This window comes from Diceros bicornis, chromosome 19, assembly GCF_020826845.1.
Source record: "Diceros bicornis minor isolate mBicDic1 chromosome 19, mDicBic1.mat.cur, whole genome shotgun sequence".
Lineage (NCBI taxonomy): Eukaryota > Metazoa > Chordata > Mammalia > Perissodactyla > Rhinocerotidae > Diceros > Diceros bicornis.
In genome coordinates, this window is record NC_080758.1 from 14,534,252 (window position 1) to 14,549,406 (window position 15,155).

Sequence of the window (15,155 nt, forward strand, 5' to 3'; positions counted from 1 at the left end):
ATGTATTGTCCACAGTATGAAGCAATTGTGTGAAACTTTTGTTCCAGTTATAAATACAAGAATGCGTTGTCTGTGTGTCTTTTGTGTGTGTGTGTGCTGAATGGCGGTATAAAAACATATTTCTTACTATGCATCCGATTAAAAAGAAAGTTGGAACGGCAGTGGTCTAACGCCCCTGGCACACAGCAGGTGCTCACTCAATGCTCATCTCCCTACTCAGGGTTTGCAGCCCCAGGCAGGGCCTCCCGCATCCCCTTCTCCATCTCCTCCAGGCCTGGAGAGTGAAGCAGCTGCAGTCTCATTACTGGTTAAGGCCTTGATTTGAGTGTGTTTAGTAATACATAAGTTACTGAATTAAACATTTGGAATATGTTTCCTTTAATAAATATGTAAATATTCATAAAAATCTAAATCTATGGAAACATTCCTATGGGCTCCGATTAACCTGGCATCCTATAAATCTGAAGTCAGCGTCCTGCCCCTCCGTGCCAGGATTTGCATGTTCGCTCACTCTGGCTTCCTCTGTTCCTCTGAATTGTTGAGTGACCTGCCTTCCCACACGGGCAGGCCTCCCTCTCCTGCCGTGCAGACCTATAACGTCTCCCTCTCCCACCCCAGCCACCCCTGGGAAGACTGTGCAAGTGAGAAACAGGCCTTCAGTCAAAGAGCTTTTCTGTTTGCAGATTGTGTGACTTCTGAAAAACACAGGCTTTTATCTTTTTAAAAAAACTGGTATCACATTTTACTTTTTCATCTAGGAGACTTGGGGGAATTGAGAACCTGGAAAATGGGTGCATTATTCCCATTATTCTCCTTCCTCCCCCCCCATCCTTCCTTCTTCCTGTTTCCCTGGTGAGGACGGTGCAGACCTCATTGAGAATCCTGTCGGGGGTTGTGTCAAGGATGCGGATGCTCAGTGCTCTGGGTGCAGGGGTGGGGCAGGGGCTCCCCAGGAGCACAGAGCCTCTCTCTCCCTCTGGTGCTCTGGCTGTGGTCCATGGTCCAGGGCTGTTAGTCCTCAGAGGTCACGAGGACCAGGAGGCCCACTTGCAGTTGGAGCGGCACATCGCCTGCACACCAGGAAGTGGGCCTGACACAGCGGCTGTGGGGGCAACACCAGCCCCACTGTGGAAGGTGGAGGAGTGGGCCGCACTGCTGGAGTGGCAGGTGACACCCTGGTCTCAGCGCAGCCCAGGACGTCTTTCAGTGATCCCCCCGGATGCCCACTTCACCACTTTCAGATGCCACTGTGTTTGACAGCTTTCTCCAGATGGCAGGTCAGAGCCAGACAGACACATTGAGGGCGGAGACATGGCCATGTGACTCAGGAATGATCTTGCCTATAGCCTTGGCAGCACCACTGGATGCAGGCAGATGCTCTGGACACAGCATGGCCATCGTACCACAGCTCGCCAGAGGGGCAGAGAGGGTGTGGCTATGGTCATGAGTCCCTCCATGATGCCAAGTGTCACAGACCCTGGTGCTGGTGGCAGGCGGGGGGGGGCGGCATGCGTGCTGGCAATCTAGGGTGTGGTCATACTTCTCACGGTCACTCCATCACAAACATGGGGCCATCAGCACAAGGGGCACATGACCCTTTGACTCCACTCTTCAAGGGAGCTCCAAGCATCTTCAGCGCGGTGAGGACACCATATTCAGCAGCAGCATCGCCCCCCCTCAAAGTGGTGGGATCTGGTGCCTGGTAGATGGAGATGGACTTCCCATGGACCGCAGCTTCCTGTTCTCGACCTTGTCAGTGCCACCGAACTTGCCATGATGGACGAGGTTCAGGTCAATGGAGGAGTCACAGACGGCAACTTATACCCACGTTGCCAGTGGTGAAAGCAGCCTTAGTGACCTGACTCAACACGGCCAAATCTATTTGCTCCAAGCTTCTCCACACGTCTCTGGAGGAGGTGGCTAGCACATAAAACGGGGCAGCTAATCTCAAGTGGGGAGGGGCACAGAGCCTCCTCCATTTACTTCTGAATTTAAAACCCTAAGCCTCCTCTTCCTCCCCAGCTCCCTATGGGCGAAGGGAGTAGGATCAGCTAGACAGACGGCCAGAGCATCTGGATGAGCTCATTCATTCATTCATTTGCTGCCTACCACGTACCGGGCATGTGCTAGGAACTGGGTGACACTAGTGAGCAAAAGCAGTCGAGTCCCAGCCCTTATGGGGCTTCCTGTCTAGTGGGGGAGAGGATGGCAAACAAATAATTACACAAATAAGTACTTAATGACAATTACAACAAAGTGCAAAGGAAGATAGCGGGTTGTACGGAGCAGTGCACCTGGAACCTTACCGTGCACGGGATACGCCTGGGGGCTTGTTAAAATGCAGACTGGAGTCTGTAGGTCAAGGAAGCCCCCAGGTGATGCCGACGCAGCAGGTCTGGAAACCATACTTGAAGTAGCGAGAGTTTAGAACACGGGCTAATAACTGCAAATTATTAAAAAGTATCACAATTCTGGGTTCAAAAATAAATCTCCATTCCAGAGGTCACAAGCTCAAACGCATATTGGGGACAAGAAGGGGATATAAATCAGCAAAGCATAAGGTCCAGTTTTAATCTGAGGAACTAAAGCTGGTCTGTATGTGAGGGCACACTTAAGTGTGATTGTGTGTGTGTGATGTGTGAAGTGACTTGCCCAGGGACACACGCACTTGGTTCATCCATTCATGCAGTCAACAAACGTTTATCCTGCACCTGCTGCGGGCCAGATCTACAACCCGAGTCTCGTGATTTATTAACTTCACGTTCTTTCCAAAGAAAGCAGAAGGGCTTAAGGGGTTAAACCCAAATTCAAATCCTGACTCTGCTGCAATACAACTGTGTGACCCTGTGCCCATCACTTCCTCTCTCTGAGCCTCGGTTTCCACATCCGCAAAATGAGACAATATCTCATACCCCACCCCCGCCCCCTCCAGGGCTGCTGCAAGGATTACACAGACAGGTACCTGTCGAGTAGTAACCGCTCAACACACAGGAGCTATTATTACCTTCCCATTCTCCCGGGGCCCTTGCTTAAACTGCTTAAATCTGTGAGCCCAATTTGAATGTTCACACTTTTTTTTACCTCTCACTGGGAGGATTAAGAAGCTAATGATTCTGAGAGCAGCAACTGCTATTATGTTGCCTAATTGGATCCCAGGGGCCACTTCTAACTGATCCCTGTGTGACGAGACAATTTCTAGTGTGTGGTGTCTTGAGGCAGGTCTGTGCCATGAAAGGTAGCAGCTCATCTCCCTCGAGTGAGTGGCTTAAACTGCTCCCAACGCAGGGACAGCGACAGGAGGAGGGAGCACTGTAACAGGAGTCCAGAAGGGCACACCCCAATTTCGACTCTCACTGAGTGGCTCTGTGACAGGGAATCAGTCATTTGTCCATTGTGGGGGTGTTCCTCAGGACTGAAAGGAATAGGCTGGCACATTCCAGAACTATCCCAGAGGATTTTATAGGATGTGTAAATACACACTTCTATTTAAATCATCACAAATTTATTGTAATGCATATTAGAATCATAACAAGACTGTCAATGTCATAACTTTTCATTTCTGGAACTTGTGTTAAGTTCTCCTTTTAAAATGAATTTATTGAAAGGGAGTTGTTTTAAAGAAAATTAATAAGCAAGCGACCTTATACGTGGTGTGAATATGCAGCAGAAAGTGCCTTGAGAATGTGTGATGTTTGTGAGACACAGCCACAGGTGAAAGTTCTTTACCTGTGGAGGGCTAGATATTAATAACAGTCAGTGCCTTTCTCATAAAGAGGGGACTGGCAATTTCCTTTACACTGTACCAATCCCCCGCACAGTGTGATTTCTGCTCCGTGCAGGTAGAGGTCGTTCTGGGTGGGAAGGCCCCCAAGACACCAGCTGAGAAAGGCTTCAAGGTGGCAAAGGTGACGCTCATCTGTGTCTCCCCAGGTCAGGGCCTGGCAAAGCTCTGGGCAGCTCAACCTGGCTTGGATGAAACGAATGAAGATCTGCCAGCCCAGGTGGAACCGGAGAGACTGAAACTGAAAATCAGACCTCGTCACACCCCGGGCAGAGGAGGTGCAGGCAGGGAGAGAAGAGGACAGACAGCCCGGCCTGTTCCATGGGGCAGTGGTTTCACCTCTCCCAGGAAACACTTAATGGGATTATAGGCTTGGCTTCTGCAAAACATCTCTGCATTTTAAGAGAAAATAATTTTCTATTCAGCTTTGCTTCCTTACTTCCGTAACTTTTTCTCCCTCCTTCCAGAAGATGGGATACAATTCAAATCCAATTTGCCCTTGAATAGCAATGAACCATAGCTAATATTTCTCAAGTGGTTCCTACAAGCCAGGCGCTGTGCTAAGGACTGCATGAGTCTTATCTCTTTTATTCCCCATAACAACACAATGAGGAAGTTATTATCTGTACTTTACAGATACGGAAAATGAGGCATGGGGAAAATGAGGCATGGGGAAGTTAAGGAAACGTGACTAAGGATTCAAAGCCAATATCAATCTGAAGTTATCTGTGATTCCTCAAGACCACTCTATATTCATCCACCCACCCACCTATCTACCTGTCCATCCATCCACCCATCCTCCATCCATCCACCCATCCTCCATCCACCCATCCTCCATCCATCCATCCTCCACCCATCCATCCTCCCATCCATCCACCCACTCATCCATCCATCCACCCATCCATCCACCCATCCACCCATCCATCCACCCACTCATCCATCCATCCACCCATCCTCCATCCACCCATCCATCCATCCGCCCATCCACCCATCCATCCACCCATCCACCCATCCACCCATCCATCCACCCATCCATCCACCCACTCATCCATCCATCCACCCATCCTCCATCCATCCACCCATCCTCCATCCATCCATCCACCCATCCATCCATCCACCCATCCATCCATCCATCCATCCACCCATCCATCCACCCACTCATCCATCCATCCACCCATCCTCCATCCATCCACCCATCCTGCATCCACCCATCCATCCATCCATCCATCCACCCATCCATCCACCCACCCATCCTCCATCCATCCACCCATCCACCCATCCACCCAACCATCCATCCACCCATCCTCCATCCATCCATCCTCTACCCATTCATCCATTAATCTATCTACCCATCCATCCATAAATAATTTTTAAGGATCTACTATGAGCCATGCACTGAGCTGTGTGCTAATTAGAAACAGAAATTTAAATACATATATAGGGATAAAAAATTGTCTTTGTCTTGGAGGAATTCACCATCTAGAACAACAGTTCTCAACCTTGGGTGCACAGTAAACTCATTTGGAGAGCTCTGAAAAATCCCATCGCCTGGGTCATGCTTCTGACCAACTAAATCAGACTCTCTGGGTGTGGGATCTGGACATTAGCATTAAAAAAATTTTTAAAATTTCCCAGGAGGTGTGCAGCCAGGTTTAACACCAGCAATGGAGCCTGGTTCTCAAAGTGTGGTCCCCGGACCAGCAGCATCACCCGGGACTTAGAAATGCAGATTCTTGGGCCCCAGCCGAAACCTTTACAGAATCAGAAATACTGGGGACGGAGCCCTGCAATCTATGTGCTAACGAAACTTCCAAGGTGATTTGGATACACAAGAGAATTTGAGAACTACAGAGCTAGCACCTTGTTACTTAGAGTGGCTGGTGGACCAAATGCATCGGCATATCACCTAGCAGCTTGTTAGAAATGCAGACTCTCAGGCTCGACCAGAATCTGCAATTTAACAAGGTCCCCAGGTGATTCTGTGCACATTGAAGAGGGAGAGACACACAGCTAACCTCTCCTGAGTGTTTTCTAAGCATGGAGCATCTGTAAAGCCTTTAACATCATCACCCTCACGCCTTCCTAACCACTGGCCCGCACACAGGTCAGCCTCCATCACACTCCCGCTTGATTTCTCCAGAGAAATCACCACTGTCTGAAACCTCTTAATTGTTAAAAAATTCAGTACCTGCCTCTTCCACTAGAACACAAGCTGTGGGAGGGGGGACTTGTCTGTCTTGTTCACGTTATATTTTCCTGGACCTGCACCAGGGGCTGGCCCACGGCAGGCATTCGGGAACTATTTACTGAACAAACACACTCAGCAAACACAATCCTCATTATCTAGACGAGGAGATTGAGGCTCAGAGAGGGGTAGGAATTTGCCCTGGTTCACACAGTGAGCTAGTGACAGGGCTGGGATACACATGTGGCCAAGCTGAGCCCAAACCCTGTAAGATGTGACGTGCAGTGACCACGGAGAGATACAAAAAGTGCCCCTGGGAGCAGAGTGACCGTCAGGATGCAAAGTTCCTGAAGGCGGGCAGTGGGCGGGCTTGGTTCTCCGCCGGATCCCCAGTGCCTCGTACACGACAGGCACTGGGGACAATTTGTTGACTGCATGATTGGAAAAAGGACGGGATGAATGAGAAACGACCAAATCTCCCTTTGGAGGGGCTCAGGGGGTTTCACAAGCAGGCGATGCTGGATAAGGGGGAGTTCGTAAGGCAGAAAGGAAAGGGAAGGGAACCCTCTGACGCTGCAGGGCCACCTCTCAGCATCTTCCCTAGAGACAGTGCACATCTTCATACAGCAGCTTGTGTGACGATCCCCCTGGCAGCACTGCTTGTGAGAGCAAAAAATTAAAAATAGCCTCCGTGTTCATCCGCAGGGGAATGACAAAACGAGGGCACAGACATTCTGCGGTATATCAGTTAAAAGAAAAAGGTAGATCATTACTTACTGCATCTTGATGTGAACAAAGCAAGTTATAAAAAACACGTATTGCAGGATAGCTTTTGTGTTTCAAGTTTTTTCCAGCAGTACTATAATTTCTATAGTAAATATATGTTTATAAATATATATTTACATAAATTATATCAATATACATTTATACATATGTAATTGCATAGAGCAAGGTCTTCAATAACACACACAAAATGCAATAACAGTGGTTACTTCTGGGGAAAGGAGGAAGAGACGAAGATTGGTGGATGCAGCAAAGAAGAATGGGCCTAACATTTCAAGTTTTTATAAGGATCGTGTACTTATGTATTACCTGGTAATGGGAAATGGATTTGTCACAGGAAAAAAGAGGAAAGGAAGGGCCATCCAGGGAGAGCCAGCATGTGCAAAGGCTGTGGGGTGTGAAACTACACGGGGCTCCTGGACGGCAGTGCTCACTCAGTGGTTCAGTTCTGTGGCCTTGCAGAGTGCTTTGTCTTGTCTTCATTCATCCCACAAGTCCTTCTTAAGCCCCTACTATGTGCATACCCTGCTCTCAGCAGTGGGGACACGTAGGATTTAACGTTGCCTTCACATCTTTAAATGCAAAGAGCTTGCGTTCTCGTGGGGGAGACAGACAGACAACAAGCTAGCGAACACACGACTTCTGGAGAGGGAAGGAATATGAAGAAAATGAAACAGGACCCGGGACAGCATGACTGGGTGTTCTGTGGGCTCTGCCCTCAAAACTGATCCAGACTCTGACCCCTTCTCACGGCTCCATCGCTCCCTCCCCAATCTGAGCCACCATCACCTCTCACCTGGTGACTGTAACGCCTTCCTCACTGGTCTCCCATTCTGTCCCCACTCCCAGTCCATTCTCACATGCAGCCTGAGGGATCCTGTCAATATGTAGATCAGATCGTCCCTCATCAGCTCCAAGCCCTCTGATGGCTCCCATCTCACTCAGGGTAGAAGCCAAAGTCCTAACAGCAGCTCACAAAGTCTGGCATAGTCTGACCCCGGTTATCTCTCTGACCTCACCTGCCCCGCTGCCCTCTTGCTCCCTGGGCTCCAGCCACACCAGCCTCCTTATTGCTCCTCAAGTGCTCTGGGAACACTGCTGCCTCAGGGCCTTTGCACTTGCTGTTTCCTCTGCTCATAAGGCTCTTCTTCCATGTTGTCATGAAGTGCCCCCCCATCTCCTTCAGGTCTTTACTCAAGCGTAACCTTCCCAGTGACATCTTTCCTAGCTACCCTAACCAAACAGGGCAACCCACGCCCCTGCATTCCTATCCTCCTTCCTGCTGTTCCCCCCACCACCCACAGTATGTAACACCATCCCACACGCTATCTATTTTGCTTATTTATTGTTATCATCAGCCTCCTGCCCTGCCAGCATCCTAGCATAGGCTCCAGGAGGGCATGGGGGTTTGTGCTCTCTTTCTAGTACTTGAAACAATACTGGGCATGTGGCCGAATAAACATTTATTGAGTGAATGAATGAACGAGTGAACTGACAGTTACTTTTACTAGGAAAGACCTCTCTGATGAGAACTGAGGGATGAGGGGATGGTCCTGCAGAGCCTGGGGGCGGGAGACTGGTCCAGGCAGAGGGCACAGCAAGTGCAAAGGCCCTGAGGGCTGACCCACGCTTGTGAGTGAGAGCAGAGGAGACAAGGCCAGGGGCCGGGCCCCGTGAGCAGAGGGGACAGGGGAGACGAGTCTGAGAGGCTGGCAGGGATGCACAAGTGGAGCCTGCTGGCCGGGGGGAGGAATTCAGATCGTAGTCCACCCTTTCTTAAAACACTAAGTCGTCTCCATGTTTTAACTCATCTCAGCCTCACATCAGCTCTATGAGGTTGGTGGAATAACTCTTTCCATTTAACAGATGAGGCAAATGAACTCCAAAGAGGTGAGGCCACTAATCCAGGGACCCACGACTGGTAAGAGGCAGAGGTGGATGCAGTGCGAGCCACTGGGGGCTTTCTGGGTCCACGTTCCCCCCAGAGTCGCTCTGAGGGGTGTAGGCCCCGTGGCTCAGCCTCCCTGGGGTCCTGCTTGGAGCTGGGCCCTGCAGTCACTCAGTAAGACTCTGTAACAGAGCGAAGGGCCCAGGAGGAGGCAGAGCAGGAGGCCAGGCAGGAAGGGCAGCCGAGCCTGGCCCCTGAGGCCACAGCCAGGGTGGAACGTCTCCTGCAGAGTCCCGGAGCCCACACCTACCTCGAGAGAAGGAAAAGAGAGTGAGTGAGTGTGTGTGTGTGTGTGTGTGTGTGTGTGTGTAACCTGACCCTGCGGCCCCACCTGCTCTGAATTTGGGAGCAACCTCTCTCTGCCCCATCGCTCCCACCCCAAAGCCTTCCCCTTGGCAGCCAGCTTGCTCCAGGGAAATGGAAAGGGCGCGGACAGCTCCCAGTCACAAAAAAAGGAGAGAGACAGTGTGTTTGTGGGTGCCACCACTGTGGGGGACGGGCATCTGGGGTCTGGACACTATTAAGATCTCGGCAGAAGTGACTGCTGAGTTTAGAGGAGGGGACTCTGGAGTGGAATGCCTGGGTCTGATTCCCGGCCCTGCCATGAGTCATGTGACTTTCGGCTGGTTACTTAACTCCCCCATGCCTCAACTTACCCATCTGTAAAATGGGCTCCTAATGTAACAGGAATCTAATAATTCAAGGAGAAGCAGCCCAGTCCCGATGAGGAGAAGATTTCAGAGTCAGACTACCCAGGTTCAAATTTTGACGACCACTTAACTGTGTCATCTGGATCAAGCCACTTAACCTCTCTGTGCCTCAGTTTCCTTTTCTGTAAAAAGGTTAGTAACAGTATCCACTTCTCAGAGTTGTGGGAATTGAATGAGTTAATTTGTTAATGCCCGACACATAGCAAGTGCCAAGTGTCTGCTCTGACGGTGATGGAGGAGGATGAATCTAGATACATATTGCTCTGAGCAGGGCCTGGCACTAAGTATGTGCTCACATAAATTAAAGACAAGAGGCAGGGACTCATCTAAAGGACAGTGCCCCTCAGCGCCCACTAGTGGCAGCCAGGTGGGAAGGTGGGCCCAGCGTTTCTAAAGCATTCAGCATTTCAAGAGAAACCCAGATTATTATGTGAAGTCGCCCGATTTTTACAAGTTCACTTTTATTTAAAACATGGTATAAACCAAACAGAGGCATACCTGAGGGTCAGACTTGGCTATGAGCTGCCAGTTTGCAACTGTGGTTTTGAATTCACTGTGGTTATTTGATTCAGAGGAGAAGGACAATGGAATAATAAGTTTAACTGGTGCACCATGCCCCCCGTGGTGTGCCAGGGGCTTTCCATACATCAAGTCATTTAATCCTTGCCATAAGCACCCTATGACGTGGGTCATGATTATGCCCCCATTTGACAGGTGACAAAACCGAGGCTCAGAAAGGTTAAAGAATTTGCCCAAGACCATTTGGCTGGGAAGCCGTGGGGCTGGGATTCTGACATGGATCTTCCTCACTCGACAGTCCATGCCTTCTCCTATCTCCACTGGCTCTGAAATGAAGACATCTTAAGTCGGCGTGTGCCTCTACTCAGAAAGAAAAGGACGACTGTCTTTGAACAGGGCTCGATACATTTTCTCAAACTCCCCAGGAGCCCAGGGTGGTTTACATGGATGCTCCAAAGGCAGGAAGAACGAGGGTGTGTTCTCTGCCATGTGGTTTTGGCACGGGAGCCCAGACCCTCTTGGCTGTTCCAGCTTCGTTACCAGCATGCGAGGGAAATGTCACCGTCTTGGTGACAGCAATAATTACTCCCGGAACCCCGGAGCTGCTGAAAGCAAATTCCTTGCGATGTTAGGTTCGACTAGACACATGTCTCTCCGGTTTTCCACGACAGTTACGGGGCATTTGTGCCCATGAGCGGGTGCCAAACACAGCGAAGGAAAGACAGCCTCGGGTTCCAGAACACCAGCAGCAAATCCCAAAGTCGGCCGAATAAAGGGTTAAGCCCAATGGTTAAACATAATAGCTCAAATGCCTTTTGTTAACGCCAGCTCTACCAGGAAGGCTGACAAATCCCAAACAGAGCAAACAATAGCTGGGATTGTTCTAGCGAAAACTAGTCCGGCTGCATCATTTGCCAATAATTTTTTAAAAAGCTTAACTCTCCTCTGCTTCCTTGACTCCAACCCGACCTGAAAGCAACAGGCAGATGAGTTCTTGTCCCAGAGTCAAAACCCCGTAAACAAGACGCCTGCCTGGATGTGGCGACGGCCAGACGGAGCCGAGGGAACTCGCAGCTGGAGACTGAGGCCCCGCAGACACGCCCAGGGCCGGGCCTGGAACACACCCGAAACTGACTACGGCCTGTGGAGGTGTCAGCGTTTCTTGGAACTGGAGACCAAGACGGGAAGTTCAGAACACAAATGAGCACACTTTTACCTCTAATGACTACACAAAATTGTTGCAACGAAACCAAAGTTTTGGTCCAGAGGCAACAATCCAAACGGGGGGGGAAAATCTGTCATAACGGCAGTGCTTCTGAAAGGACGCATGTCTAGGCCATCAGTCCCTTACATACTCAGCGGGGTGAGCAGGGACCACCGCCGGTCCACCAAAACTCACACCGGGAGGCCTACCTGCTCCGTCTCTCAGAGTCCAGACATCGGCGACGGCGCAGTTAAGCTTCAGTTTCCCCGGACGATCGCTGTTGACACTGAGGCTGGGTGAAATCACTAGCTCTAGCATTTCCTTATACCTGAAAGAAAACAAAGGGAAATATAATTTATTCATTAATTATGCATGCTTACTAATGATTCCTATTTCTTTCCCTAAGAGTATAAATATTAAAGCTGATTACCTAAACCCAGCCGTCTTATAAATTCTACATAATAAAAATTCACTAAACTTTTCATCAAAGGGAAGTGAGGAATTAAAATGAAGTATTTGCTCCCCTCCGGAGAATCCGCCCACTTGATTTAAACGTGCCCCTCCTGCATACTATATTTTGCCATTAAAAAATTATATTTGGGTCTGTTTTTAACGTCATCTGAATGAGATGGAGCAAGCCAGGGAGACTTCCTGGAAGAGGCAGGAGAAACAGGTAGAGAGGGAGAGCTTGGATCTGGATTCTCCAAAGCCAGAGGCTTGGGGAGAAATGGGAGTTGACTGCAGTTAAGAGAAAAACGGACATGATGTGACTTGTACAGAAAGAGAAAGGTTCAAAAGGCATCAGCAATATTTAACAGGTCCCTTAGGCGGCAAACCTGCACAGCCCATCACTGTGGTCCCTACCAAGAAAGAAAACACTAGCTCCCGAATCACTCACGACTCTGATAACACCTTATGGGGAGCAGGTGAGAAGAGGGACGAGTCTTCCTGGTCTGTCTCATTTTTCACTGAAAACTTTTCCAACTCTTGCACCATGTCAGCACTTGTTTCTCCTAAACTCCTCCCCACCATGGTTAGGAAATGAGGTTTCTGGTTAATGTGCACAATATCACACCCGGCAGTTTTCAAAGGACAAAACTACAGCCAGTAACGTTTGACATGGACTCAAGTTGGCCTCAGAGGAAGGCTAAGTCGATTGACAGCACATAGCATCGCCAGGTCATCCTTGGCAGGATCCATTTTCATTATGTCAATAAAACATAACGTACTGATTGACGGTGAAGTGGTTATAAACTCAGATTCCATCGTGAAAAGGGAATGGATTCGAATTCCAGTTTTGCTACTCATTACCTTGAGCAAGTTACCACACTGCTGTACGTCAGAAGTTTTCTCATCTGGACAATGGGGGTTACCTGTGACCTGACAAGGTCACAGTGAAGATGAAAAGAGATGATACACGTAAAGAAAGGACTTAGTAGGCTGCAATCTAGATGCCATTCACTACCACAGGCAGTCTGCGTGCACAATGGAATACAATACAGCACTGAAAAAGACTGAACTCAGCTCCACACAGCATGACGGACAGATTGTCAAAGTACTGAGCAAAGAGGCAGAGGGTAGCCAAGGCATGACACAATTTCCATGAAGTACAAACTACACAAATCAATATTATATTGATATACACTGCTTAGAGACACAGACAAGCAATAAAAAGATAACAGTATGTATAGGAATGATAAACACCAATTTCAGGAGAATGGCTCACTGGGGGTATCAGGGGGATGCAATTTGGGAAGTGGTACCCCGGGGCTTCACCTGTGTTTGTAACATTTTAGTTCAGGGGTTGACACAAACTCTGGCCCATCCAAATCCAGCCTCTCATTCGATTTTGTGTGACCCGTGAGCTAAGAATAGCTTTCACATTTTTAAATAGCTGAAAAAAGTCACCAGAGGGATATCATTTCATGACACGTGAAAATCATGTGAAATTCAAATTTCAGTATCCACAGTGAAGTCTTCTCAGAACATGGCCCTGCTCACTAGCTGCTGTACTGGCCACGGCTGCCTTCACGCGCCAACTTCTGGTAGTGCAGTTGCGATAGAGACCCCCAAAGCTGCAATATTTACTATCTGGCAGAAAAAGTTTGCCAACCTCTGTTTGAGTTTGTAAGCAGGGTGGTGGGCATAAAACTGTCATATGGTTACTATATACCTTTGTATGCCTGAAGCACTTAATAATTTTTTAAAAAGGGCTTACTTATTCCAAGACTTGCCCAGAGGAAGTGCTTTATACATACTTTGTAATCTGATGGGAGAATTCCACACAAATCAGCTTCTAACGTTTATATCTTTATATTAGCTGATAAAGGTTTGGGTCCTAAATGTTCCCACATATGCATCCTGAATGCCTGTTTTCTTGTCCCTCAACTGCCATCAGGCCCTCCAGGGGAGAGACCTAGGTGTCTCGTTCCTTTAATACATCAAAGCATTTTGTATGGAGCTCGGCAAAGAGCAGACACCAAACCTGTCGTCTGACTGTAGGTGCCAGAAATTTGCATTTTATCCAAACTCATTCCTTTCATCCTTTTGGGTGTGTGCAAATAATTTAAGGTTAAAAAATAAACAGTGATGTAAAAAAATAGCGTTGGTCTCTAAATATCCAGATGTTCCGAGTATGTGTATTTGAGGCAGCAAATTGTGAGCTAAATGACCAAATCCAGTTATAAACAAAATGAATTGTTCTTCCTCCTCCTCAGGGTTTAAAAATATTTGAAGTAGTTGCCAATATTTAAAAATGAGGCAATTTCACAGAAAAATCTAGATTTTCAGCTTCGCTTGAAAATGGAAGAATACTGTTACATTCCTGTACGGCAACAATTAGCTGGAGCTGAGTAGTGGCCGCCCAATTTGGTCAAGGCATAGGAGCTCCAGTTTGCCACAGTCCCTGCCACTCCCTAGTGTCTCACATTTGATGCTCTTTTGCCATTTGTATTTCCCCCTGGTCCCCCTGTGCATTTGAGACCCATGGCATATGTATCATCAGGAAAGCCCAATGAGGAAAGACACAGCAACGTGACACTTCTGGCCTCGGTCACATAGCTTATTTATTTTACTGAGTGTTGCTGTCATCCTCAAGAGCTCTTAGCACATGTGAACACCAGTTGTTGACCTCACAGCAGAGCAGGAATGTGGCTGTGAGCCTTAACGTTGGGGCAGAGTATTGCTACTAAAGCTTCCGGTGCATTCACCTTACACTCTTGCCTAAGGTCCTTGAGGGCTAAGCCGGCGTGGAAATCATCTTATTTCCCCCACAGCACCTGACACAGAATCTTGTTCACCCTGTCATCTGATTAACATCTGTTGAGGGATGGGAGGAAGGAAGGGATGGAGGGAGAGAGGGCCTGGGAAAGACGGAGGGAGGGAGGAGATCTATAATTGAGTGATTAGCTTCTCGCAACAAGATTTTGAAAAATTCCCGTTTATCCATATTTTCCACCCCACCCTAGACAATGACTCTAACGTGTTCTATGTCTTTGTAAATGATGCCACGTTGTTTTATGTGTAGTGTGTTTTAATTTACATGAATAATGTTGTGCATGAGATCTCATTCTGTTTATTAGGCTTTTTTTTTTTCAGTCTGCAGTATGATTTTAAAATGCATACATACTGCTGGATGGTTATCTAGCTTATAGCTAGGATTCCATATGCATTGCCCGAGTGATGAATGTCTGGGAAACCTTCGTCTCAGCCACCATAAACAACACTGCAGTGAACATCTTCATTAAAAAATATATATATATTGGGCCGGCCCTGTGACCTAGTGGTTAAGTTAGGCGCACTCTGCTTCAGCAGCCCAGGTTTGGTTCCCGGGCGTGGACTTACACCACTTGGTGGCGGCCATGCTGTGGCAGTGACCCACATACAAAATAGAGGAGGACTGGCACAGATGTTAGCTCAGGGAAAATCTTCCTTAGCAAAAAAAAAAAAAAATATATATATATATATATATATATATATACACACACACACACACACACACATATATATATACACACACATACATA

The 15,155-nt window shown here is 48.2% G+C and overlaps 1 protein-coding gene across 2 annotated transcripts in view; it reads right to left on the minus strand.

The window, feature by feature from the left end:
- The window catches only part of EYA2 (EYA transcriptional coactivator and phosphatase 2), a 178,204-nt gene extending 166,756 nt beyond the window's left edge, over positions 1-11,448 (minus strand). For both annotated transcript variants that reach the window (XM_058562106.1, XM_058562104.1), the window contains exon 1: positions 11,340-11,448. In XM_058562106.1, coding sequence (XP_058418089.1) covers positions 11,340-11,448 — 109 coding nt within the window. The remainder of the gene's footprint in view (positions 1-11,339) is intronic.
- Positions 11,449-15,155: the final 3,707 nt, after the last annotated feature.